At 33.9% G+C, this 27,845-nt stretch overlaps 1 protein-coding gene across 2 annotated transcripts; it reads right to left on the bottom strand.

Moving 5' to 3' along the window:
• Positions 1 to 1,329: 1,329 nt before the first annotated feature.
• Positions 1,330 to 27,845, bottom strand: LOC142636678 (putative inactive dual specificity protein phosphatase-like At4g18593). 2 transcript variants are annotated; one of them, XM_075810959.1, is made up of 4 exons: positions 27,803 to 27,845; positions 7,140 to 7,215; positions 1,814 to 2,159; positions 1,330 to 1,726 (listed from the first exon to the last, which is right to left on the bottom strand). In XM_075810959.1, the coding sequence occupies exons 3-4, from the start codon at positions 2,121 to 2,123 to the stop codon at positions 1,572 to 1,574; spliced, it is 465 nt and encodes a 154-aa protein (XP_075667074.1). In that variant the 5' UTR covers positions 2,124 to 2,159; positions 7,140 to 7,215; positions 27,803 to 27,845; the 3' UTR covers positions 1,330 to 1,571. The 2 variants fall into 2 exon arrangements, with proteins under 2 accessions (XP_075667074.1, XP_075667073.1); XM_075810958.1 differs by having other exon boundaries at positions 7,140 to 7,214; positions 27,807 to 27,845.

The raw sequence follows: 27,845 nt of genomic DNA, 5'->3' as shown, positions 1-27,845 counted from the left end.
CAAACCGTTCAATCTTACCCTCCTCAAAAACCCACCAAAAAGATGGAATCTTGCAGCCCCTTGTGGATTTTGTGTTGAATTCTAAGTTCTAACACTTTCTTCTTCTGCTTGTGGGTCCTTTCCTCTACTCATTGCCCAGTACCCACCCCACCTCACTAAACGTCAAAAACCCCCATTGAAACTTTCTGGCTGACAAAAAAAGGTGGCATAAGGGGAGAGAGGTTGTGAAATTGTGAGAGTTCTGTGGGGGGGTAAAAATGTTCGAATAAACGTTTGGGCTTTGGGCCTGATTGGTTAATACAAGTCTGTTTAGTCAGGGGCCATAGGCCCACAGGTTAGTCCGCACTATAATGGTCCGAGGAGTTGTCCGAGGAGAAGTATATCCTCAGACAGGCCCAGCAATGGCCCTAAGACTTGCTAGACGGATTGGAGGCAGAAATTCTGGAAGAATTGGTGGGTAAAAGTGTGATCCAAGTACCTTTTAGAAGCAAAAACGTGTGAAAAATATCTGAGGAAAAAACTGCTACCACCACATTAAAGGCCCTGCATCTATCTCTCTGGCCGCATTAATGGGGAAATGATCCTTGAACATTAGAATTTAGCCTTCCTGCTATTATTTGAAGACTTCAAGAAGGAGGTAGATGGGACAAGTATTTAAGGGGAAGGTTTGTATGACACGTGGATGAAAAAAGGGAAGAAGAAGAAGTATATAAGAAGACGAGAGAGGAAAGAAAAAAAGACCTTCTTTTGAGCTAAAAAAAAAAGAACAAAGAATTGTAATCTTTGGCATAGAAAGAGAAGTACTATACAACTCGTCCTCGGCTTACGTCCGAGGAGGTTTCTTTGTCATATTTACTTATCATTCGCATAGATTGTGGCACCTTAGCCTGTTAATCAACTTCTAACATCCTAATCATAGGTTTTAAACCCATACTCTACAAATTTCATTATATAAGGCTTATTGGGCCTAAGCCCATCACTTGTTTTTGGGTCCTTGTACAATTGTGTACTTATAAGTTCATTTGGCCATTTGTTTTGGAGGGAACTCGAGTCTCTTTCCACGTGAATTTTCTTAATCCACCTCAACCACGCACCTCATGGAAATCGAGTATTTGAGACTTGATTTGCTACAGTGAAATAGAGTCAAACAAACTCGAGTTGTTACTTTCCTATATAGTTTGGAAATGTTGCTAACTAACAAAATTGTTTGGCTTTTATAGTTATTTAAAAAAAAAAAAAAAAACCTTTTTAAGCCCTCTCTCTTTGTAAGGCACATCCAATAGGGCTCCACTATAAATCATAAAATGATAAATAATTTACAAAGGAGAATTACTAAAAAGTAATTACTCTTAACAATTTAATCACCAATTATAGCATATTTCCACTCAAGTGGCAAGTATTTACCGAGAAATCGACATATGAAGCTTTCATAAACTATTGCAGACAAAAAGAAGAAAAAAAGAAGTTATTTCCATGAACTATATACAACTACCAACAAAACAAAAGCTCAAATCTCTCACTTTCTTAACTAGAATTTTCACTATGCTGTTAAGTCATAAGAGTGGCTTGTTTCATAGATAGCACTCATCTAGTCGGCTTTTGTGAAGTTGAAATGCAGGATTAACCCAAGCTCCACAGCTGCATTGCATACCTGCCCAGTTGAAGTAACCCAAGCGGGCATTGCAACCCATGCACAGAAGTCTCTCTTGCACATTACCTTCTTGTACTGGCCAATTCCAAAACCGTGTTATGCTATTATTTTATGAACATGTATATGTCCAGAAATAAATTAGTATAAGAACTTAAAAATCACCTGTTTCCATCCATTTCATTGGCTCTACAAAAATGGAGGTGCACTCAACAGGTTCCTTTTCCTTTTTCAAGGCATCACCGCTTCCCTTTTGCCATTTAAAGCATGATTCTCCCTTACCACGCTCATGAGGAACTAAGTTCTCCTGTACAGCAACTATTCTCCGACATTTCTTACAGCGGTATATGACTTGAGGCTTTTGGACGGGTTCCAAATTAGAGTTACCAGCAGCATCCATTGGCATATGATTATCATCAGATGTTTCTTGAGGTTTTTGGATGGATTCCAAATTGCAGTAACTAAAAGTAGCCATTTGCTAATGCTTATCAGATGTTCCTTGCCCTATGCACTGTCAATACCCAAAGAGAGATATAAACATGTTTAGAAAACCGTTCCTAAGACTTCTTAATTAGTTAAGACTGTATACTAAGAGCAAAATAGATAGGATCATATACAAAATTCATGCTTGGAGATTTTGACCTGATGCTCATTTTTAAGTTTAAAACCATAGATAATTCACCAATTTAACCATAAGATGGGGTATTATGAAATTCATACAGTAAGAAATATCTCAAATTATGGAACTTGAGACATTAAATTCAACTGTTAAGAACTTATGCTAGTGAAGTGAGTCTTGTATGTTCGTAGATCACTACTTCTTAAGTAGATACCAGTTCATGTAGATAGCAGTTGTAGTCCCATGCATAAAACTATTACAGAGGCAAAATGCAAGTTTATTTTGAAAGGTAACCATAACAAAATACACAGCTGATTCAATAAGAAAATAATGCAAGGAAATAGACTCAAGCTCAGAAGCATGTCCACATGAAACACGGAAAATCATCCATGCACAAGACGTTGCATCTCCCCTTCCCTAGCCACCCAAAACAAAGTGAAAAAAACAAATAAACCTCCCGCACTTGTTATTTGCTACATTTGATTTTTATTTTTATAGGTAATAGATATTTTCATTAATGAAAAAGTACATCATGTTCACAATGATGAACAGACTATACTTAAAACAAATACAAATAAAAAATCACAGAGAAACAGAAACAAAATGTAGGAAATCAAATACGGAAATACAGGTAAACTTCACACCCAAGATTATATCTTTAAGGAAGCTTAATTTTCGAAGGAAACTTCAAAATGCTTAACAAAGCTTTCATTCTAACCACTTAGGATTGGCTAATCCTATCTAAGGCCATGACCTTGATCTGATCCTCGGCAATCATGTTTGGTCATGGCCTAACCCACATTCATTTTGAGCTTCCTTTTTACCTTTAGACAACTTCAACTCATATTCATTTTGTCCTTTATCAGCTTTACACCTAGCAGCTATTCACTTCAACAAATTCACGCATTCCTTTTGTGTGTTGCATTTTTTGTACATTGCCAACTATCTTAGATTATTTCCCCTCATAATACATCAATTGGCGCTACCTACTACTCATGGATGTTACAATGTCTTAACTCCTTTATCAAAACTCAAAATTTGGGTCCAAGTAGACGGAAAATTTAATTGCCTTTGTCGGACGAATGCAACTTTTCCCCAGGCAACCTTCTAATCCCAATGAACCAGGTAAATTAGGAGCAATCATGCATCCAATTCATAAAAGACATTAAACTCTCATCCTTCAAAAGATTCCATGCCATGAAAAGGTAGCTGCTAAATGGATTATCTATATAGGCTTGATCTTTCAATGATAAATCCTTTGTCCACATCTTCCAATGAAATCAGTCCTTATACAGTAACAACAAAGCCTTAAAAAAATCCATTCATTATAATAGGGACTAAATTTTATGCTAGCCATCAACCTATCACATCCCTCCTCCTTTTCTAAGATTGGGACAAACTGTGAACAAAATATATGGTGATAAATTGATGCTGGCATGCTTATTAAAAATTAGAAATGAAGGACATCTAATCTTAGATATCAACTACACCATAACGCTAGAGATGTCCGAAGAACTTTCATAAGCAAAGATTTCTATTTGGTGAGAACCAAAGACCTAACATACAATGAAGGAAATTGGATGAAAGATTTCCTACTTGCCATGGTTAATTTAGATATGCTAACATCTCCTCTTTCTTTGCATTAGAAACACCTATTCATATAAGGCCCATGATTGGGAATTGTTTAATTGTCTTTCTACGAGGAAGAGGCGAGACCAAATCAACTTCTTTTTTCTTTATATAATTGGTAAGTTACACATTCACCCTAGAAATTTTTATTTTTAACCCTAGAACCTCACCCTCCACCCATTCTTATGTACTGAAGTTCCACAGTTCATTGGCATCCATCATAGAACTTACCTCCATTCAATCAATTGGATAGTGCAAAACATTTGCAAAATCTTATTTCAATGTGACACAAGTATTTGAAACTTTTTACCCTCATTTTCTTATCCTTCCTTGCAAGGACGAAGCCAAGACTTGGAATTAAGGGGGCAAAAGTATAAACAAAAAAAAAAAATTATGAAACTCCAAACATTTCTACTAACTATATAAAAAGAGTGAATAGCTCTATCTATAGTATTTTGGTTTATTCAAGTTTTGGTGAGTAAAATGGTGCATTTGGGTGAGGTTTTAGTGGGAAACCAAACAAAGACAAAACTGGGAGAGAAATAAAATATCTTCTGCCTCAGGGAGTGGGCTACGTACTGCTTGAAGAAGAGAGAGGCCAGCAGAGAGAGAGAGGCTTGGTGAGAAAATACAGAAAGAATGATCTCACTCTTTTCTTTAGACAAATCTGAGAGATGGAGAGTGGGGCGGGTTTGGTGTTTTTACTCAAATCACACTTCAGGTATTTTTCTCTCTAAAAAAATTATCTTTGTCTCTGGTTTGCTTCTTTTCTTCTTTCTATTCTCTTTGGTTTCATTTCTTAAAATTTTAACTACTAAATGTTCGGATGAAGAAGATGTAGCGGTTGTTGTTTTTTGCTTTTGGTGTATTGTTTTGGGGGCATGATTTCTGAATAAAGGTCTCTCTCCCTGTGGTTGTATATACATAGAAAGAGTACCGTATCAACATAGGAAGATCTGACTGCAAATGATGAGACCCTTAAATGTTTTTTTTTTTTTTCTTCTATTGTTATTGTGAATTTCTTGGAGTTTTCAGAGGTTATGAAGTTAAATTGTTCAATTCTGATTTGGATTTTCAAATTTTTTTTTTTTAGAAATACAATTTTGCCAGGTGTTCAATTTTTATGCTTTGTATCATTTACTGGTTCGTTTTTTATCTTTGTATGATTCGGTTTTTTTTTTTTTTTTTCTTAATGGATTTGTAGGAACTTTAATTCTTGATGTGTATAACATATTCAAGTGCCAAGCTCTGAACAGTTCTTGGTTTTTTTCTTTGTTTTTGAGGCCTTAGTAGAATTCTAATGGTATTTGGAACTTTGAATGTAGTTAGAAGAACATTCATGGATGCAGACGGATTGAGACAGGTACTTTTAAAACAGAGTTTGAAATGTTTAGACTACACCTTGAACAATTTAAAACAGAGTTTGAAATGTTAATGAAATTGGTAGTTCTTGTATGTACCGATACTTATAGATTAGTGATTGCATGCTTCTTTCATACACTCCTTAAATTTTTGTACTGCTTTCATTCTTTTCTTTGGTATGACAGCCAGCTCAAGGATCTCAATCTAATGGGAGTTTAGCCTGTTGAATTTAAAAATCTTACTCATTTGCGAGAACTATAAGAAAAACATGCATATTTTCTAGCATTATAGAAGTCAATTAACCTAATCATGTCATCATTTTTTTGCTGAATTTTTCTTAGAGATTATTGATTTTGGAGAGTTGTTAGTGAGTAGTCCATGCAAGGTCTGTTGCTTGAGTCTAGGAAAATTGTCTGATATGTGACTTGTGTGTGATAGCTTTCTGCTGTTTGTGTAGGCTCTGTAAATAGCTTTTTGGAACTATTACCGTGTACTGTTAGTGTTAAATTATATAGCTATTCCAATTAGCTTGATGTTGGTTTTATTAACTTGAGTTGGGTTGTGGCTTAATTTGTTGATTTGATTTTTGAAAAATGAAAACTTCTATTTAAATAACCAAACTAGCTCTAGTGCTGTGTTTTTGTACTTGGGTCCTAGATATAATGTTTATTTTTTGTTTTCTTGACTAAAGGTTTTGTTGTGGATTATTGATATGTGGATTGTAATAGTTTTAGGATGCATTGAGAAAGAGTTTGGTGGAATTGTTAACTAAGAGGGGCAAAAAGAACAACCTTTAATTGGGTTCATGTTTTAGTGTTTTAAATCATTGGTTTTTACCTTATTTTTTAAATTTGATATTGCCCTCATGTTGGACTTTCGGTTGGTTAAGTTTTTGTTATACCACCATAAAACCAACTATGATTATGATTGTTGTGTTCAATTTAGGTGGCATGACAATATCACTTGGTAAGATAAGAGATTTATGGTGGTGACAAGTTTTCTGCTGAACTTCAAGATCAAACATTCAAAATTAATCCCTTTAAGAAGAAAAGATTGGATCAACTTCAGAATGCAAGGACAACCTGAGAGAACTATAGTGCTTTGCTGTTATGGTGCTACAGCAACAATAGAGAAAGAGATATTCATTGTAGCTCTAGGAAAAGCTCTTGGGGAAGCTTTTGTTATAACTTTTGGAAGTTTTTAGAGAGTGATTAATGATTAAATTATACTTTTACATTGTACAGCTCTAAAAAGATAACTTAATTATATAGATAAATCTGTATCTTATATGTAATTATTCTAATCATGTAGAAAAATTTGTTAGCATTAAGAAACTAGTATTATCTATGCATTTTTTAGTACAAAACCATGTGGTTTTGTGTTATCTAATGAAAAATATAATATTTTTAGTAAAACAAAGGAGCAGCACGAGCCTTGCACGTGCAGCCTTAACTAGTAGTATTAATAAACCATCAACAAACACAAATTCACACAAGCACTCAACAACTAACTAATAAATTTCAAAATTACAAATAATCTCTTTAATTATTTACAAAAAATAAAAATAAAATTATTACATAGGCCATGGCAGAAGCTATTATCTATCAAACAGTACAAGGGTAACAAGACTCGATACTCACATTTATTATCTATTAAAAAATTATTACTATTAGAGTCAGAAGCACTCTTTCTCAGTTTCTCTATTCTATTTTCGGAGAATGTGGAGCTCTCAATCTGATCTCTACCTCATTGCCCCTCTTTCTATTTTCACAACTCATATCATCAAATCTACCAAGCACTAGTCTCTAGAGATTCATTCATATATGAGAGGGATAAAATATTATATTATCATCCAAAAAAAGAGAGATTAGATATAAATACCAAATTTGGGTGGTGCTGCGGTGGAGTGGTGGAGTGCTACTCTGCTTCTGCTCTGGTCTGCTTTGGTTTGGTTTGGAGTGGTGGAGATTATATTATATTATCATCCAACCCCGCCCGCTGCGTGTTGTGAGATTTGTGCGGGTGTTCTGCTGCTCCTAGCCTCCTAGGCTAGTTAGAATCGGCTAAGGATTTTTTTTTTTTTTTTCCTTTTCTTTTTCTTGTGTGTGTCTTGCATGTGCTTGTTTTGCGGGTGTTACTTGGGCTTGGGCTAATATTGTTTTCATGGGTCTCTTGGCACCCAGTTAAACTGATGTGCTTATTCAGCCGAAAAAAACAGAAAGTTAAACTGATGTGCCAGGCAAAGAATAAAAAGAAGTCACAGCTTGCACGAGGAATATATGAATTATGTGGACTACCTACCTTATGACAAAGAGACAATCTATTCAAAGAATTAAAAAAATACGGGAAAAAAGAATGAAGCAGACAAACAACTCCGAAAATGAAGCAAGTAGGAAATCTATTTCATGAAATATGCTTGTAGCTCATGTCTCTCTTTTGTATCACACATTAGAGCATTAGTAATAGTGGTGCTAAATAGCTATATTGCTATTTTTAGCACCACTAATATTTGAAATGCATGCTACAGCAATGATGCTATAGTTAAAAAAAAAATTATTATACTTCTCTCTCTTCTCTCATTAAAAAAATATTTTATCTTTTTTCTCTCTCTCTCTCTCTCTCTCTCCGGCTTCCCTTCTTTCTTCCTTTTTCCTTCTCATTTTTTTCTCTCTCCCTCCACACCGCCGACCCATCTCCCCACGCCACCTGACCCATCTGGGTTCTAGGTTTTTCTTTCTCTCCGGTTTGTCTTCATTGCATTTGCTCAGAACAACATCTCATTTTTATCTCGGTTTGTCTTCGTTGCATTTGCTCAAAACAACGCTGCCGGCCCATCCAATCCTTTAAAATTATCTCGTTTTTTACTTATTTTCCCTCTCGCTTTCTCAGCTACCAAAAGGCAAAACTAAGCTCGGGAATTCAAATGCATTTGAGAGAGAGAGAAGAGTAACGAAAATGATGCGAGGTTCATGTGAGAGAGTGAGTGATCAATGGTGAGGGAAGAGGATTGGACTGGGAAACCCATGGAGCTCGTCGACCCACTCCTTTCGCTGACCCAGCTCGCCGACCCATGCCGACACCGTCCTCCCCACCGAAGTCCAGGTCTGTGATTGGTGATTTTTGATTTTGTTTGTGATTGGTGATTTTGTTTGGTCTAGGTTGAGGAAAAAGATTGGGGATTTGGGTTGGTGGTTTTTTTTTTCCTTGCTGTGGACTGGTGGTGGTGGTAGTTGTGGGTGTGGTTGTGGCTGATGGTGGAGGTGGTCGTGGTTGGTGCTATGGATGTATTTTGGTAGTGCGATGTATTATTTTATTGTAGTAGATGTATTATTTTATTGTGATGTTTATCTATACTATTATTTAAGGGGTTTCCCCTATTTGGACCGGATTTTTTTTCCCAAAATATCTCTATTTCCCTAGATTTAAGTAAAGACAGAATTAAAGGACAACAAAGTAAAAATACATCTTTAACTCCCATTAAAACATTGCCTACAAAATAGGATCACTTTCCCACTAACCCACTTATTTAGAAACAAACTTCATGTTTAAACTTTTCTCTTTCTTTATTTTTTTAATTATCAGATTTTTTTTTTTAAACCCACGGTAAAAAGTCTTTTTTTTTTAAAAAAAAAAATTTTTAGAAACCCACGTTTACTATTTTTTGGGTAAAATTTTAATAATTTGCATCAATTATAATTTGAGATTACTACATTTTCCAATCATAAAAAAAACTTAGGGTTGTGATGAGTATTATGCGTTTGTACTAAATATCAAAATTATAATTGATTCAAATTATTAAATTTTACTAAAAAAAAAAAAAGAATCTCTGAGCACGCGTGTGAGCGCATGCTTAGAGGATAGTATTATTTTATTGTGTTGAAAGCTAAAATAGATCTATTGCTGCTGGATGTTTTGTAAAATGAATAGACAAAATAGATAAAATGAGTAGGCAAAATAGATTCACTGCTGTGGATGCTCTTAGACTCAAACCCATATATTTACTTCAATGAATCAAGTCTCATGGCCCACATCATTTCTTTTATTCCTCAAATAATAGGCTTTCCCAATAACATCTCATATTTATTGTGTGTTTGGATACCGCTTATTTTGCTGAAACTGAAAAATTATTGTTGAAAATACTGTAAATAAAAGTAGAAGTTAATTGAAATAGTATAATGAGCCCATGAATAATGTCAAAAAGTGCAGTGGGGGCCATAAATAGTAGCAAAAATAAGCTGAATAGTGAAATAATTTTAATTTTTAATCATAACCTAAACGCATACTCAAACAAAATTGGAGGAAATGCCCAAATATAAGCCAATCGAATTATTTAGGCTTCTAAACTACAAGGTCATGTAGCCTACACATATTCTTTAAAGAACCAAGCTTTTTAAAATAAAAACATTAAATGGAAACAGCTAGGCTCACTTTATATATATATCTAAATTTTGGAAAAGTTAATGAATATCCTAAGGGTTATTTTTAAAAAAATTTTATGAGAAAAGAAAAAAATAATTAATTTTTTTACAATTTTTTTATTTATATTTTTCATAAAAATGGTGTCAAAACTTTTCTAAAATGATTTATTTATAATTTTCCCATTAATGAAATTTTTTTTAAAAATTATTTAAGGAAAGAGAGAAAAAATCCTTCTTTTCTTTTGGAAATATTTAGATTTGCCATCATCTCATTTTCGTGCCATGTCATATTGGTTTCTCCTCTTTAGCAAACAAAGAAGAAAATATAGGTATTTGGCTAAAGGCAGACTTAGGTGCTGTTATTTAGTTTCTTCCCTTAAGATTCTGTCATGTGATTTTTTTCTTATAAGATGAAAGTGTATTTTTTAGTTAAATAACCGCATGGTTGAATCTTAAAAGGGGAACTTAAAGTACAGTACCTAAAGTACTGTACCTAAAGTACTGTACCTAAGTTTTGTCATTTGGCTAAAATCCTGAAAAGTCATGGCTGGAACTTGAGAGAGAAAGGAATTTCTCATCATTATGACCAGTGGAGATGAAGATGAAGTATCACTTGAAAAGGGGTTGGACAATTTATTAATATTTTCTTTAATCGAGAACACCAAGCCAAAGAGAAGCAACATTTTGATAAAGACAAAAACATCAAGGACAAGTACTCTAAGGGTTTGTTTGGTTGGAGGGGTGAAAAAGTGAGAGGATAGAAAATTATAGGAGGATGGAAAAGTGGAAGGATAGAAAATATTTTAATTTTTCTCATTTTTATTTGGTTGAGAGTGGAAAAGTAGAAAGATGAAAAAAGTGAGTTTGTATAAAGTTACTTATATACCCTAGTTAAAAAATGATGGATAATTAAAAAAAAAGTGACAAAAAAGAAGAAGCAATCACCCAATTTATTAGAAAATAAAAATTATGTCTAGTTAAAAAAGAAAGTAAGATGGCAATGTCCAGGAAAGGAAAAGAAAAAAAAATTGGGAGAGGCAACGTGCCCAGGAAAGGAAAAGAAAAAACAAAAAAGAAAGAAAATTGGCAGAGGCAATGTGCCCAGGCAAGGAACTAAAAAAAAAAAGACTGCAAGTGCACATGGGCATTTTCATCCATTAAGCAGACTCATTTTCTCCCTTCAATTTTCTCTCCATTTTGTAGAGAAAACTTTTTGGTGGGTTCGGAAAGAAAACACCTGGGCCCTACCATTTTATTTTCTTTTCTCTCCACCCAACCAAACATACTCTAAAAAGGTTTTCCTTCCCATTTTTTCTCCAAAGTTTTCCATCCACCCTATTTCATCTCCAAATAAACACTCCCTAAAGAAATGGATTCACCAATACCAAGTAAACATGATTTGTCTCCAAGTTTTTTTCATGGTCTAAACCCATTGAATTTCGGAGTCCAAATCTTCTATCCCACTCTTCTTGCTCCACTATATACTCCACAAATTAAAATATGCCACATGTCCATTTATTTTATTAAATACTAAATTTATGCCTTCTATTATTTCAATTTTCTAAAATAAATAAATAAATAATCCATCATATTTAGAAAATTGAAATAATAGAAGGCATAAATTTAGCATTTAATAAAATAGATGCACATGTGGCATATTTTTTTGTGTGGAGTATATAGTGGAGCAGGAAGAGTGGGATAGAAGATTTGGACTCTTGAATTTAGTGGGGGTAAGTTTCAGTTTTGTGCTTTGGAGGGCAAAACGTTTGTTATAGCAGGTCTTAGTATTCCATGTAAAAGCTGCATATATGAGCTTGACATGTCACAAGTGACCATGTGAACTTATGGATAAGTAGGTGCAAAGTGCAATATAGAGATTTTCATTGGTCAAATTTCTTAATCACCATTCAATCTTTGGAAAAATGAGTTCTTTTTTTTTTTTCCCAATCGGCATTTAAATTCAATACCTTATTTGAAACCCCATATTTCTACTCCAGCAGTAAAATAACACTAGCTTCGCACCACACTCAGGTTTACTATAAAATCCTTGACTCAAATACAAGATAATAACATAAAAAATCGTCTTCCCTCTATGTCACCTCATTTTTATTGAGTCAAAATCTCTTAAGTAAGAGGAGTGTTAAAGAATAAAGGGGTAAAACAATAAAAGAATGAAGTTATTTAGAGAACAGATAAAAAATTTGATTGCTGGAAATGCCCTTATACAATAATCTCTCCCACACAAATATTGTGGGCAGCAAATTTGTCCCATGATACTTTGGGTTATAAAAATAATAATTTTGGAGATTACCTTTTTTTTTTTTTTTTAAAAATGGGAACTTGATTTGTAAGGGCTACAAGATGATTTTTCTACAAGGTTAATGAGTTTATTTATTATAATTTTCGCACCAAATAAAAAATATGGTTAAACTAGATGAAATTGGGTTTTTTTTTTTTCTTCTTCTTCTTATAGGTAAATTGTAACTTTTAAATCTATTAAATATGACAGTCAAGGAAATTAGTATCTATTGTTCAATGTGAGTTCCAGTTAGCTCAACTCGTAAAATCTCTGATGGTTGAATAAGAGATCCGAGATTCAATCCCTGCTTACACCAAAAACCGATTGGTGTCTTGGTTTGATGATAAAAAATTATCATTAGGAACCTACATCATAGGTTGAAACTTTCACAAAAACAAAAAAAAAACAAAAAAAAGTATCGATTATTCGATTTATTGCAATTGAACATGTCATGATCTCATCGGCTCTCTTGTGCTTGCAACTATTCCTTGACCATTTGCAAGTCCACTTATGAAACCCAAAGTTGGATGACAAAATACCGTTTTATGTCCTCCAAAGCAACTCCTTGACATCTTCCCTAAGAAAAAGTACATAAAGATCTACGTTTTTCAGCTTTATAGTTGATTCTTCTACATATATGAAATCCACAAATACTCTTACTATGCTTAGATGTGACTTTGTTGTCGATTGAAATTACAAGAACATGAATATCGAACAGTAGTATGCAGATCTCATTTAAGGAGAGGGTAAATTTCTTAAGAAAGTAAATAAAAAGAAAGAGAATAGACGAGCCGATATTGATGTCATGAGACAAACACTTTAGGTATGTCACAAAATTCATATAAATTTTGCTTATTCTTAATTTTATTTATTTATTTGGATAGGTAAACTTTTAATTGCCTTTATTTCTTTACATTTTCATTGCGGTGTATTTGTAATAAGTAGAATCCATCTTCTTGTGCGGTCCAAATGCAGTGGTCTCCACCACAATCTAAATCCTCATCCACGTCTGCATCAAATACATCAAAAGAAGCATTGAAGTTCTGGAACGTTGAATGTGCCCCTTTAAGTTTTATTGAAATATACTAACCTCTTTTGTGTTTCATATTGTACACAAACTTCCATATTTTTTTCAATATAAACTATACTCACCTCCTGATAGGTTAGGAACGTTGAATGCACTAACAAAATTTGAAAAAAAGAAGAAGAAAATTTTGTGTATTTCCACTTTTACCATTCTTTTCAAATAAAATTCTCATTCTCCTATAATTAATTGGTTAAAAAGAAGAAAAGATATAAAAAAAAATTTTAATTTAGATTTAACAAACAAAAATAAGAAATTTTCAAGAAATCAATCTTGCAAGATTCAAAATAGCCCATAAAAAAAATTTAAGATTCCTCAAAAAAAATAGGAAGAATTTTGATGTTTTTAGCCAATGACTTTGGCGTCAGCCAAACAATAGCATTGAGTTTTTTCCTCACTGTATCATGCCTAGCGATTCATAATTGGCAATGATGAAAGATTACAATTTAGGCAGTTTCCTCCAAAATACCTTCCTCCTTTGGCCTTCAGTAGTTTTTGTAAGCAAGGAAAGCAAATCGTTGAAACTTAACGACCAATGATGCTTCCTGCAGTTCTGTGGGTAGCTCCAATTGGGCTCAATTTTTTTATGTAGAAAAAAATAGTACTCCACCGAGAGGTTTTTGATGATATTTTTGAGAGGAGTGTTATGGCAGGGAATCTTATATTTCTTTGATTGACAATTTTGAATATTAACAATAATGATTTCAAGACATTTAGAAATATATATATATATATATATATATATATATATATTTGTTTGTCATTGGCTTTTGATTAGAAGAAATTATCTTTATACTTCCTAACCCATCAATTATAGATAAGAAAATGAGAATTTTATTTACGAATGAGGATAAAAATGAAAATATACAAATTCTCTTAATTATTTTTTCAAATCAATTAATGTATTTTAACAGTGTTAAGTAACACGAGAGTGATTGTAAGTTATCTTGAAGAGTAAGAAATGTTTTTGTACAATTGGAAATAATGGGGAGGTTAATGTAATTTCAGTAAACCTTTAGAGAGGTCATTGCAAAATTTTCACATTTTGTTGTCAGCACTCATTAACAAAAGATATAATAATTATGTGAATTTAATGTCTATTATTCATTAAATTCACATAATGTCTATTATGCTATCCACCTAAATCTGAACCATTAATTTAATATTGTTTTGATCTTGACCGTTCATGTAATTTAAAAGGATATTAGTTATAGGTTAAATAGGTTTTATATATAAACAAAAAATAATAACATTCATCGACGCTTTTTTCCTCTGTCTCCCGTTTGCTTCTCTACCTTAGTTTCGTTTGCTCCTTACTCTGTCTCACGTTTGCCTCTCTAGATTCTTCTCCTCCAATCCAACCACAAGAACTAGATAGCTGCTAAACAAAACCACACCCATAATAGAAGAGCCAGGCAGTGGCGCACCTACAACCTCAAATCGGTGGCTGTTGATACCGTATTTTGTCCACCCTTAATTTACGTGCCGGACCCCAAAAAATCTAAAAATATTATTTTCTCTCCATGGGGTCGTGAGAATATCCAGAATGACATGGCGCAACCCGTTCGAACACCAAAGCACTCAAAGTGCCTTGTTAAGCTAAAATGACCAAAATGCCCATAGTTAGCCATAGGTTGACCGAAGATCAAAATCCCCACAAAACAACATTTCTCATAGTTTTACATCAAACCTGAGCTTCTTGGAGACTTTTAGTAACTTTGACCAAGTTTGACTCGAAGTTGACCTCGGGTGGGCCTAAAAACCCTAATTATGATCTGGCCGTCAGAACGAGTTGAAACCAATACCATTGTGAAGATTATAAAATTCTCATTCTAACGACTATTCATAGGTTGAAATCGGAGTTAGAACAACCGAGATATCACGAAAGCTGGGATAACGCACCGATCGATGTACCACTAACTTCCAGGAGCCATAACTTTTGATTTGACTGTTAGATTTTCAAGTTCCATATCTTTTCGGAAACAGGAAGTCAAAATCTTTCCAGGGGTGTCAAGATCAACCCCATCCATGGCCATTTCAAGGTGGCGGCCCTACAAGGGCTGCCATCTTGAAATTCATGCTGGGGCTATAAAAAGCCCTAGGCGCCCTTCAGATAGGGGGAGGATCATTTTTTCTGAGTTTTGCTCTCTGCCTGGTTTTTCTACATTTTTCCCCCTTCCAAACACAAAAAACACATCAAAGACTCTTGATTCTTCTCTCTTCCCCAAAAATACAAGGTAGTGTTCTTGCATCCAATCTTCTTTTCCTTGGTACTACACCTATGGTTTGGGGTTTAGGGGTGTGGATGGTAGCCATCCACACCCTTAACCTTCCAAATCTTTTTTCTAGCATGTTTCTTGCTCTTTTTGCCTTAATAACATGATTTATGGGTTTTTCTAGTATGTTTCTTGCTTTATCTTGTTTCTAGCATGTTCTTAACTTAGATCCATTTTTCTATATTTGCTCACATGTTATTTGTTCCGATCTATGTATTTATGCTTTGTGCTATGTGTTTGTGCCTAGATCTTTCTTTTCGATGTGTTGTTTGGCTAGATCCGCATGCTCATTCATATGCTAGTTGTCTCTATCTACGTGTTTATGTTTTATGCCATGTTTTCGCATGCTTTTTTCATCTTTTGCTCTATGTTAATGTTAGGGTTACATGCTCACATGCTTGTATGATGTTTTGGCTATGCTTTGCTTGGATCCATGTGTGTTATGCCTATGTTTCCGTATCACAGGGCTAGATCCTTGTCTTCACATGCTTGTATGCTTAGATTCACGCTCTTCCATACTTGTGTGCTAGGATCCACATGTTTACACGCATGTTCCTATGCCTATAGGCTGATCTATGCTTTCACATGCTTATGTGCTTGGATTATATTCTCTACATGCTTTATGCCATCTTCCATGTGCTTGTGCACTTCATGCCATGTTTGTGTGCCTACACCTAGGCTATGTTTGTCATGCCACGTGCTATTGTAGCCATTTTGTCGCTTTATCTCTTTTATCTTGTGTTTTGGCCAATTGGTTTGGATTTGATCTCAACCTTATGGTCTTGGTCCTCATCCATACACCTTGGCCCATATCGAAGGGTTTGGATCATCCCATTTGCATATTTATGCTTGCTTGCTTATATGCTTCATGCTTGTGTTAGCTTCTCTAGTTTTAGGCTTTGCCATGCTTGACACCCTTAGCGAGTTCGTGGTTGTGTGGTTACATCCGACGCCCATGAGGCCTTGTTTGGGTGTAACCATTTGGGAGGCATATCCGGATGCCGGGTTGCTTCGTGCATACCTTCCCCATTTTCCGTTCCGTGCAATGATATGCTTACCATGCTTGTTTGTGCCACTTGTTGGCTTTCTATGCATCTTCACACGCTTGCTTACATGTCCATGCATGAGTCTTGTTTATTAGTGTGTCGTCCATACTTCAACACAATGAAGCTATGGACATTCGATCCAGACCTACATTTGTCCCTCGTGGACACCACCTTTTGTGTGGCTTTTGCTTGTTTGTCTTCTTTCTTGTTTGTTTGTTTGCTTTCTTGCTTGCTTGCTTGTCTGTTTACCCTTGCTTGTCATGTCTCCCGTCACATGCTATGCTTGCCATATCTATCATGCTTGTTTGCTTTGTACCCTTTAAGCATTATCTACGCACCTTTTTCCCTTCCATTGCATGTCTGTTGGTTTCTTATCTTTGCCTTTGCATGTACACACATGGAGCAGGACGCTTGGAGCTAGGGCGCGGTCTCCTAGGCCCAAACAAAAAGGGTACGAATGCAAGCATGTAAACCAAGCGGCTGTGTTCAGTAGGTTTAGGAATTTAGCTTATCCCATTTGGTTATGTACTCTTCTAACCCCCCTTTCTTCCTTCGTCTTTTCTCTCTTAGATGGTTTGTATTAGGTATATCATGTCGTGTACCATTTGTCCTCATCTCTAGAGCATGGCGACCCCTATTTACTTTCCTGCATCTATATTTTGGGCCATGCTTTAGGGATGTAGGCATTTACTTTCTTGCTCTGTGTACTTGCATTGTGCATGATGTATGTATATATATACCTGCTTGTCCCTTCTGGTGTGATTGTCACAGTTTATGTCACCTAAGGCAAGCGATGCCTAATTTTCGCCATGAAAGTAAGGTGACACGTCGCCGGATTTTCGTTGTGGAAATCCGTTTTTTTTGCGGAATGCCTTAGGAAAGCATAGAATGAGACCACACCCATTCAAAAGCCAAACCTCAAAGCCCCCATGCATGCAAAGCCAATGCCAAAATCGTTTTTTTGCTGCTAATCTTTGAAAATTAAGGTTTTATCAAAACAAAGGACTGTCATTGGACAAGCATTGAGGGGTGCCTAACACGTTCCCCACAAGTAACCAAACTTCCAGACTCAAGAATCAAGATTTTTTGCCATCCACATTAGATTAAGAAAAATGAGATTTTCTTAGCCAAGGATTGGTAATAAAATCAACTAGAAACAGGTGACTAATCACACCTTAGAAAAACCCAATGATTGGTGGCAACTTCACTCACCTTTGGTAATCGTTTAAAACTTGGCCAAGATTGTTGCCGCACCACCAAATTTAGATACCTACCCTCCTCCGTTGAGAGAGAGAGAGAGAGAGAGAGAGAGAGCACCTGAAGCTCTGCGTGAACCATGCAAAGGCCATTACTGAGAGAGAGGGGCCTCCAACAACCCTTGCGCACGTGGGAGCGTTGCCATGATGAGTGGTTGAACGAAGGCCCGGCGGCGGTATCACCGTCCGCTCGCGGCCCAGCGTCGATAGTGGCGCTTCTTCTCATCCAATCCAATTCATCGTCACCGCTCTCTAACTTCTTCTCTTCCAATCCATCCTCAAATCGGTGGCGCACTCATATCCAATCCAACTTGGCGGCGCTTCATCTCTTCCTGTACAACTTGGCAGTGCTTCTTCTCTTCCATTCGAAATCAGTGGTGCCACCCACAATCTTCAAGTTCTCTTTTCACATATGATTAACACTGATATGGGTTTATATTATTTCTCTAAACATTGTGGGTTTATGCTATTATTGTCTTGTTTGAGTTTTAGTTCTTATATATTTGACAAATCAATTTTTACACCGAAGGGCTTGACAGTTCACCGTTGATTGTCTGGATCACTACTGCCATGTAAAACGAAATTGTAATAAGGTTGCTGATGCTTTGGCAAAGAAATCTCGGGTTGGGCTAGAACTTCAGGTTTGGGTTGAAGACTTACTTAGTGACATTATCCCCCTTACTCTATTTGATGTTCATTAGTTTTCTTATGTTTTAATAAAAGCATCAGTTTCTCAAACAAAAAAAACAAAAAAAAAATCTTTACACTATATCTAAGTTTTGCCCTTTAGGCTATTATATCTAGAAACAAGGCCATCATGTCTAGAGTCGGGTAAAATAATATTGCTAGGTATCAAATTTTATTCACTCAATGAAGGACATCAAGATTCATGAATTCATCAATGAGTCCTCAAACAGAATATTATGTGTCACGCCCTGTGTAAGCCTTAACACATCATCACTATCTTTTACTTTTTATATCTTATTTGACCTAATTGTGTGTATCAAAGTGGTCCACATTAATTTAGACTTACATAACAAGACCATATCTTCTAGGTAAGACAACAACCTACATATCAAATTCAACCTAAAGATCAACACACAACATTGTTACACAATCCATATTTCTTTTTTATTTTTCTTTATTAGGAGATTTCAAAAAACAAAAAGAACTAACCAACAAGCTATTAGTTGGTGTGCAAGCTAATTTGGTTCACAGGTCATATTGCCAAGCATGCATCTATAAGCTAGCTGGCCATAAAGGCCAGAATTACAACAAGAGAAAGGCTAGTAAAATGGGGTTGCAAGGGAGACCATTTTAGTCAGTTTCTCTTTTACTAAAAGGATATGTCATGAGGTGCTAAGGAGATGCTTGTTTGTGAGGCATATTGGCAAGCTGTGATGACAGGTGAAGTTGGGCTACGTCCAAGGGGTTTAAAGAGTCTAATATACAGGCTAGCTTGATTTGGAACACTTCACCACTTATGGATGGACATTGATGCTAAGTGTGAAGTTGATATTTTGAAGTCTATTACATATGATATGAGATGCAGATTGTTGGCTAGAAAGAAAGTTTTGAGTGGTCTCACAAGGTTACCAACATCTATATTTTGATGTATGGTAGGACATTTGATATTGTTGTATAATAGATAGCTAAAGTTTTTGATGTTTGTATCTAGGTTAAGCTAATGATTTGTGAGTGTAGGAGTTTGCAGCATTGTTGCTTGTATTGTATCTTGTTCTCTCCTCTGATTATTGATAATCTGACCTTCTATTTACATTTCTCTCATTACTAGGGACCCTATTCATCCATTTGGGCTTTTGTTGATTCAAGATATATATATATATATATATATATATATATCTTATATAGTAAATACTTCATTGATTGGAATATATGAATTTATGAATTATCAAAGTCAACCGTGAAATGTATTTAAGAATTATCAACCATTTAGAGTGAAAAAAAATGTTTGTACGATCTTTCAACTGTGAAACGTATTTACTTTTTAATGTATGTTATTGTTTACCTTGTTTTTATTTCATGCTATATTGTGATAGGAGTATGGGGAGAGTGAAGAACATTGAAGAGCAAAATGCTGTTGAAAAGCAAGATGCTCTCCAAGTTAGGCCCCCGAAAAGACCACTTGGATCATTTATAACTTATTAGTAAGATTCATGCGATTCATTATATATTCACTTGTTTTATTTTTCCTATTGTTATATTTAAGAAAGTGAGTTTTGTTCAATTTGGATTTTTAGTAAAATGTAAGTAGAAATGATGAAAGCTAAATGCATTGTCAATAAGATAAGCACAACTGTAATTTGAATAATACTTATATTTTTTTAGGTTATTATTATTGTTTAGTTCACATATCCATGGACATCATACTTGAGTATGAAAATCTAAAATTACAAGTTCAGAATGAGATTACAAAAAAAAATGGAATAATCTTGATGAAGACTCTAACTTAGAGTACAGGAGGGAAGCACGTGAGAATTTTGAAAATTATGTAAATTTAACACATAATATTCCTTGCAAACCGCATAAAGTAAGTATTTACCTATGAAACTTTTAGAATGCATCACTATGTATTAAATTTCATTATAAAACCTTTTTTTTATTCATTTTATAATTTAGGTTTCATTAGATACTCGGTGTACCCTTGGTTGCGTTGGTTTAATGGTTAACAAATTGAATCTAAGACAAAAATCTCTCGTTCAAGAGTTAGGGTTTGGTAGCATGTTGGATTTATAGTTTATAAATTTGGATAGAGATTTATGCAAATGGTTAATTGATCATTTTGACCAAAATTCATGTGCATTGGATATTTGTGGTAAGAAATTACCGATTTCCACTGAAGATGTAGAATATATTTTAGGAATAAAATCAAACGGGATTGATATATCTATTGTTGGGAGCGTAGCTAAGATAAATCATATGTGCCAACAATATGGATTAAATGTGGAAGGGGATATACCAATTAAGCTCTTAGAGGATGAGTTGAACAAGATGAAATCATCCGGAAATGAATTTGTGAGTTATTTTTTGCTGTTTATAGTGGGTACTTTATTATGTCCCACTACAAAACCTTATGTCAAACGGTCTTTTATTTCAATTTGCCGTAATGTTGAAGAGATTAGAAACTTGAATTGGGCGAAGTTCGTTATGGATTTTCTCATTCAAGGTGTACGCAAACATAAAGACAATAATCTTGTAGCAGTTAATGGTTGAAATGCCAAACTCTTAAGGACAAAATTATTTTGATAATTTTTTTTTAAAGGATTGGGTTGTTCAAAATTTGGTAGAATTGGTTAATTGTGCTTAATTGTTTTTAGCTTTTCTATTGGTAATTTTCGTTATTGTGGAAATTTTTTGGGATGTTTCTTTTGTTTTAAACGAGTCCAAATGTAATAATAATTTTATGAAACAAAATTGCACAGACACTTTAGTTGGGGTGGTTATATCCGTGTCAGACACAGTCATTTGGGAGACTTTCGCACAAGTGGATCTAATGAAAATGCCTAAAAAACATAAAACCTGGTGTAGTAGCCTTGATTGATGACTATTTCATGCTAGATCTGTAGTTTCAATTCAAGCGTTTATTGAAAATTTTAAAATTGTCAACAATCTTTGGATTGGATTTTTTGCATAACTTGCTAATTGTATAGTCACCCTATTTCCAACCTTAGACACCACAATAAACACATAACTGTGATTAAGTTGCAGATGTTGCATAAGAACAATTAGAGAGCACATAAGGTTATACATCTTCAGTTCTACAATATATATAAATAATAAAAATATAAGCATCAAGAAAGTGACCTCAACTATGTTATTTTATAAGGAGCTATGCCCCTGGATGTGATGGGAGCTACCAAGGGAGATACGTAGGAAGTTAATTAGTATATTCAAATATTTGTGGAAGAAACCAAGATAATTCAAGCTGATTTTTTTTTTTTTTTTGGTGAAAAAAGTAATTATTGTGATTGGGCTAATTTCTTGGGATGCTATTTTTTTTTTGGTTTTAGATTTATCTAAATTTTTTAATAACTTAAAAAAATTACTATTGTTATGAGCAGTTATAAGTAAGTAAAAAAGCGACTTCAGTAGTGGGCCCAAATAATTAAGGTTAGATATGATATAAGTATTTCCACTTGGTATAACAGGTTACCTACTTGTGAGTATCGTACCCTTTTTTTTTTGGGAGGGGGGGGGGGTATGGTAGAATTAACTTTAAATTTATATCATGCAATATACTTGCTTAAAAATGCCTTCGTATATATGTTTTTTAACCCATTAATTATATATAAGGGCATGTTTGGTAGACTGTAATAAACACTGTAATATAATATTTATTCCTATGGTTTAGCTATTCAATCGTTTGGTTATGATTTTGTCGTAGGGAATAGTCATTCCTTATGAATAACTATTCTTTAAAATGAGGAATAATTATCCCCCTCTAAAAGAGTAGTAATATCTATTCCTTAGCAGGTGTAATAATTTTTAATATTAATATTGTAAGGACACAATTCAAGTTCCCAAACAACGACTGGGAGAAAAATGGGCTTGAAAGACCTTTCTTCACAATGAATTTGTAGAGGATGGGTTTGTAATTTAGATTTCAAGGATGGTTTAGACAATTACAAAAAGAACGGGCTTTGGGCCCAATGGAACAAAACAAAGAATCGTTTGCAAAGAGTAAGACTGAGAAGTCGTCCTCGGATAATGTCCGAGGATGGTTTATAATAATATTTCTCAAGTTTGGATACAAGTGTTGATTATCATTTAATATTGACTCTATCTCTTCTACTCAAAAAGTCCTCCTCATCTTCGTATGCCTTTCCTCCTATTTATATATTTTTCTTTCCCTTCATCACCTTCCACTTTCCTGGTTGCAATCCTCATTTTTGGATACTTGTCCCATCCATTCTTCCCTAAAGCCCGCTGGGATTAGGGACCAAGTTCCAAGCTCGATGTTCAGGTCCCATCTTTCCATCTATACAGTCAGCGTATCAATTTACAGAGCTTTTAATGTATGGGCGGTGGTAGCAGCTTTATTTTTAGACATTCCACCGTTCTTTCTATCGCCCTCCACGTATACTGTGCATCCCCATAATTGTAGGACTCTTTATAATATAACCCAAGGATACTAAACTTCTCTTCCTATGTCCTCGGCTTTGTAATCCGAGGACAAATCTACTCCTCGGACGTATTTGGATATTTAAATAGTCCACGACCATTTTGATGTCTTCGGATTTTGGGTTTCCAGCCCAAAATACTTCGTTGGGCCATCCTTCATATACTATTGGGCCCAATACCCCTACAAATATATTTTCAAATAAACAAACTTTCCATATCCACGTAAAAATTATGGAAATAAAAAATCATAAAAAATAACTCATCTCTCTCAAATTTAAAATATATTATTTTCTAGGAAGTATAATTGTATAAGTGAGATATTTCCTAAAATACATCTTGAGTTTTATTACAATATTACAACTTATAACCAAACTACGGATTTTTTATTTTTTTTATTTTTTAAGAATCTACCAAACGAATTAATAGGTTTAGTTATTCCATTACAACATATTTTATTTCTAGTTATAAAGATTACGATTTTTGTTGTAATCCACATTCAGTGTACCAAACGTGTTCTAAGTAAATAAGAATTTCATTTAGAAAGGAGGATAAAAGTGGAAATATAAAAAATATCAGAGTTATGTTTTTAATTCAATTAATGGATTTTAATATTGTTAAGTGGCAGGAGAGTTATTATAATTTATTTTGAAAATCAAGGAAGATCTTTGTAGTTGGTACAATTGGAAATAAAGGTGAGGTGAATGTAATTTCATTAAATTTCAGGAAAGGTCAATTTTTTTTCAGCATTCATTAACAAAAGATATAATAAATATGTGAAACTAATGTCAATAATTATACATAATTGCTCATTAAATATCTTGCCTCATTAAATGTATTTGGAAATTAACTTTTCTAGACTTAGATTTTAAATTTCTTGCTATAAATATGCTTGATTAATATTTGCATTAAATATTTCATCTTACATTAATACATACACACAGTAAATTTTTTAGCATAAAATATACTTGCTTAGAAAAGTCTTGATTAGGGGTGTGCAGCCAGCCTAAAAATCTGATAAATCCAACTTGATCTAATCCAATGTGCCAAATTAGGTCTGTTTATTGGATCAGGTTGGTTTTTAAGGGTTAGTGAGTTGGGTTGGATTGTCAAGTTTATTTATTTATTTTTATAGTAGGTCGGGTTAGGTGTGAGTCAACAAATTCACAATTTCACCTAACTTGACTTGATCCACCTATATTTAATATATATTTTAAAAATATATTATATGATTTTATTATTTATTCATTTGCTTATCAACTAAATTGGGATAGAACTATATAATATCCTACCCTTTATAGAATAATAAACTTGTTCATTTTTAGTTTTTTTCTCATGCCCTGAATTGAGATAGAACTATTTGATATCTTACTAATTAAATGAAATGTTATTTGGTTTGATAATTTGTATATGATGGTGCAATTACTTAGAATTTTCAAATGGCAGGGTAGCAAATAAAATCTATTTGATTTGATTATTTGTGTTGGTTTAATGCACTACAAAAAAATTTATAAGATTATAAATTTGTTGTTGTTTGAAATTTAAAGCATTAATAAAATAGTTTGCGTTGGTTTAGTGCTTTGTTCAAGTTTCTTAGGTTATGAATTTGCTCTTATTTTTGTTGATATTGTTCGAATGCTCAATTATATAAATATATATATATATATATATATAAAACTGTCCAACCCATGCGTCCAACCTAATTCACGCGCTTTGAGTTGGATATTTTTCAAATTGACCATGGTGGGTTGGATTGAAAAAACCCCTCAAGCCCAGCATAACCTGATCCATGCATACCCTTAGTATTGATATACACTAACCTTGTCGCACATGCTCCGATGTTTATGTTCAAAGATTTTTTTTTGGGTGTATATATATATATATATATATTAATGTAAAAGTCTTTTATTCATTTAATTCAAAGGTTTATGCTTAGTTCAATGAGATTTATGTGTCGCCAATCACCAAAAGATTTATGCTGGTTGTTTTGATTCATTTATTTCTTTTTTGATTGAATTAATCAATGGGTCATATTAATGAGTGCCTTTAGGGCATTGGTTAATAATTCATTTTAGGAAAGTTTAGATATTACTTTTATGGGAAACGAAGAAAGTTGTCAAAACATTAATTGTTTTTTTCTCCTAAAAATGTTCTTTAAATGGATTATTAACCAATACCCTAAGAGCATTCGTTAACATTTCTCATAGATTAATTGCTTCAAATCTTTGAAAGGATTTTTTTTTTTTTGATAGGATTTGTATTAGGGTTTTGTCTTTTCTTGATTATCCGTTAACTCTTGCTATTTGATTAATTATTACATTTCTATTTTGAGCAAAACTTATGTACATCCGTTTAGCTCTTTAGGTACTCTTGATTTCCTAAATAAGTTCAATAAGGTGATTGCATTGATCAATGAACCACATGGTTGAGTTTATTGTCTTTGAAAAATGATGACATTATTTATATTTCATTGGTCACTACAACAAAGTGATTGAATTTAATTGGGGAATTTAAGGTATAATGATTAAGGTAGTAGGAAATTGTACTTAAGTTTTATTTTTGGGTTATCAATTTTAAATTGGGTCATCTTGTATTAATTTTAGTGTTTCAAATAGAAACATCTAGATTTCAAATCCCACCAAAGCCAATTATTGAATTATCAAATAGATTGTCATCTTGTCAAAAGACCTAACTTAGGTCTCACAACCAATATAATATGCCAAATTCTGAAGATTTTTATCAGCTATCAATACATTAATTAATAATATCTGTAGTTGGAAAGTTTATTTATTAGAACATTCATATTATGACGTTACAAGTAGCAATACATGCATTTTCACAGCCATGACAAATTAAACGTACATATAGTGAAAGAGATCTGAATATTTTCATTTGCAATCATTATATTACTTAACACTAGCAGTATCTGCCAGGTTATTTTTTACAATGTTCATATGTCGACATTACAAGTAGCAGTACATGCATTTTCTTTGCCATCAATTGAGTCAGTTAACATCAATTGAGTCAGTTAACAAATGGCTAGACAATTTGTTGCTTGAGGCCACAAAGACCTCCTGAAGAACTATTGTCTTTCAGAATCCTTATATAGCCATCCTCACCCCAACCAGTGCCCCTTGAATTCTTCAATATCCAGTACTTGATACCATCTTCACTCGTTCCATACCCAACTGCAGTGACCACATGGTTTGGCTCAACCCCACATGGTCCTGTGAAAACTCCGCTTTCATATAATTGAAATTCACGACTAGAAGCATTAATGTCAATTGAAACTGGCTGGCCGGCCACTGCTTTAAGTAAATCCGCCTCACTTCCAAATTCGCTATAACAACCACTTATTTGGAAGATTTGAAATTGGGTTGCCTTTTGCTGGTTACAAGGTCCTTGAAACCCATGAAATGGGTAATCTTCTTCAAGGGTTATTCCTTTATTATCTCATACATAAGTATAGGCACGAGCCGCCAAACCACCATTGCAGCCAAAAGTATAGTCAGTTACTGCACAGTCAATTAGTTTTTGCACAGACAATTCGACCAATTTGCCAGTTACGTTATGGAGTAACCCTTCTATTCCTGTGACTGTTGAAAAGGCCCAACCGGATGCGGCTGCATGCATAAGAATCAACTACAAAATGAAATATTTTTATGATAATAATAAGTTATCTAGTACTTGGGTCCTAGATATAATGTTTATTTTTTGTTTTCTTGACTAAAGGTTTTGTTGTGGATTATTGATATGTGGATTGTAATAGTTCTAGGATGCATTGAGAAAGAGTTTGGTGGGATTGTTAACTAAGAGGGGTAAAAAGAACAATCTTTAATTGGGTTCATGTTTTAGTGTTTTAAATCACTGGTTTTTACCTTATTTTTTAAATTTGATATTGCCCTCATGTTGGACTTTTGGTTGGTTAAGTTTTTGTTATGCCATCATAAAACCAACTATGATTATGATTGTTGTGTTCAATTCAGGTGGCATGACAATATCACTTGGTAAGATAATAGATTTATGGTGGTGACAAGTTTTCTGCTGAACTTCAAGATCAAACATTCAAAATTAATCCCTTTAAGAAGAAAAGATTGGATCAACTTTAGAATGCAAGGACAACTTGGAGAGAACTATAGTGCTTTGCTGTTATGGTGCTACAACAACAATAGAGAAGGAGATATTCATTGTAGCTCTTAGAAAAGCTCTTGGGGAAGTTTTTGTTATAACTTTTGAAGTTTTTGGAGGGTGATTAATGATTAGGTTATACTTTTACATTGTATAGCTCTAAAAAGATAACTTAATTATATAGGTAAATCCGTATCTTATATGTAATTATTTTAATCATGTAGAAAAATTTGTTAAGATTAAGAAATTAGTATTATCTATGCATTTTTTAGTACAAAACCTTGTGGTTTTGTGTTATCTAATGAAAAATATAATATTTTTAGTAAAACAAAGGAGCAGCACGAGGCTTGCACATGCAACCCTAACTAGTAGTATTAATAAACCATCAACAAAGACAAATACACACAAGCACTCAACAACTAACTAATAAATTTCAAAATTACAAATAATCTCTTTAATTATTTACAAAAAATAAAAATAAAAATAAAATTATTACATAGGCCATGGCAGAAGCTATTATCTATCAAACAGTACAAGGGTAACAAGACTCGATACTCACATTTATTATCTATTAAAAAATTATTACTATTAGCTATATTAAAAAGAGAAAGAGAAACGTAGAGTCAGAAGCTCTCTTTCTCAGTTTCTCTATTCTATTTTCGAAGAATGTGGAGCTCTCAATCTCACCTCTACCTCATTGCCCCTCTTTCTATTTTCACAACTCATATCATCAAATCAACCAAGCACTAGTCTCTAGAGATTCATTCATATATGAGAGGGATAAAATATTATATTATCATCCAAAAAAAGAGAGATTAAATATAAATACCAAATATGGGTGGTGCAGCGGTGGAGTGGTAGTGGTGGCGTGGTGTTGATCTGGTCTGCTTTGGTTTGGTTTGCTTCCGCTGCCGTCTGCCCAACCCCGCCCACTCCTAGTT

This window comes from Castanea sativa, chromosome 5 (assembly GCF_040712315.1).
Source record: "Castanea sativa cultivar Marrone di Chiusa Pesio chromosome 5, ASM4071231v1".
Classification (NCBI taxonomy): Eukaryota; Viridiplantae; Streptophyta; class Magnoliopsida; order Fagales; family Fagaceae; genus Castanea; species Castanea sativa.
This window is presented reverse-complemented; position numbering and strand designations above follow the sequence as displayed.

Coding starts and splice junctions, on each gene's coding strand:
- LOC142636678 (XM_075810959.1), bottom strand. CDS start 2,123: ATGGCTACTTTTAGTTACTGCAATTTGGAATCCATCCAAAAACCTCAA. Junction 1,727..1,813: donor AATGAAATGGATGGAAACAG/GTGATTTTTAAG, acceptor GGAATTGGCCAG/TACAAGAAGGTAATGTGCAA.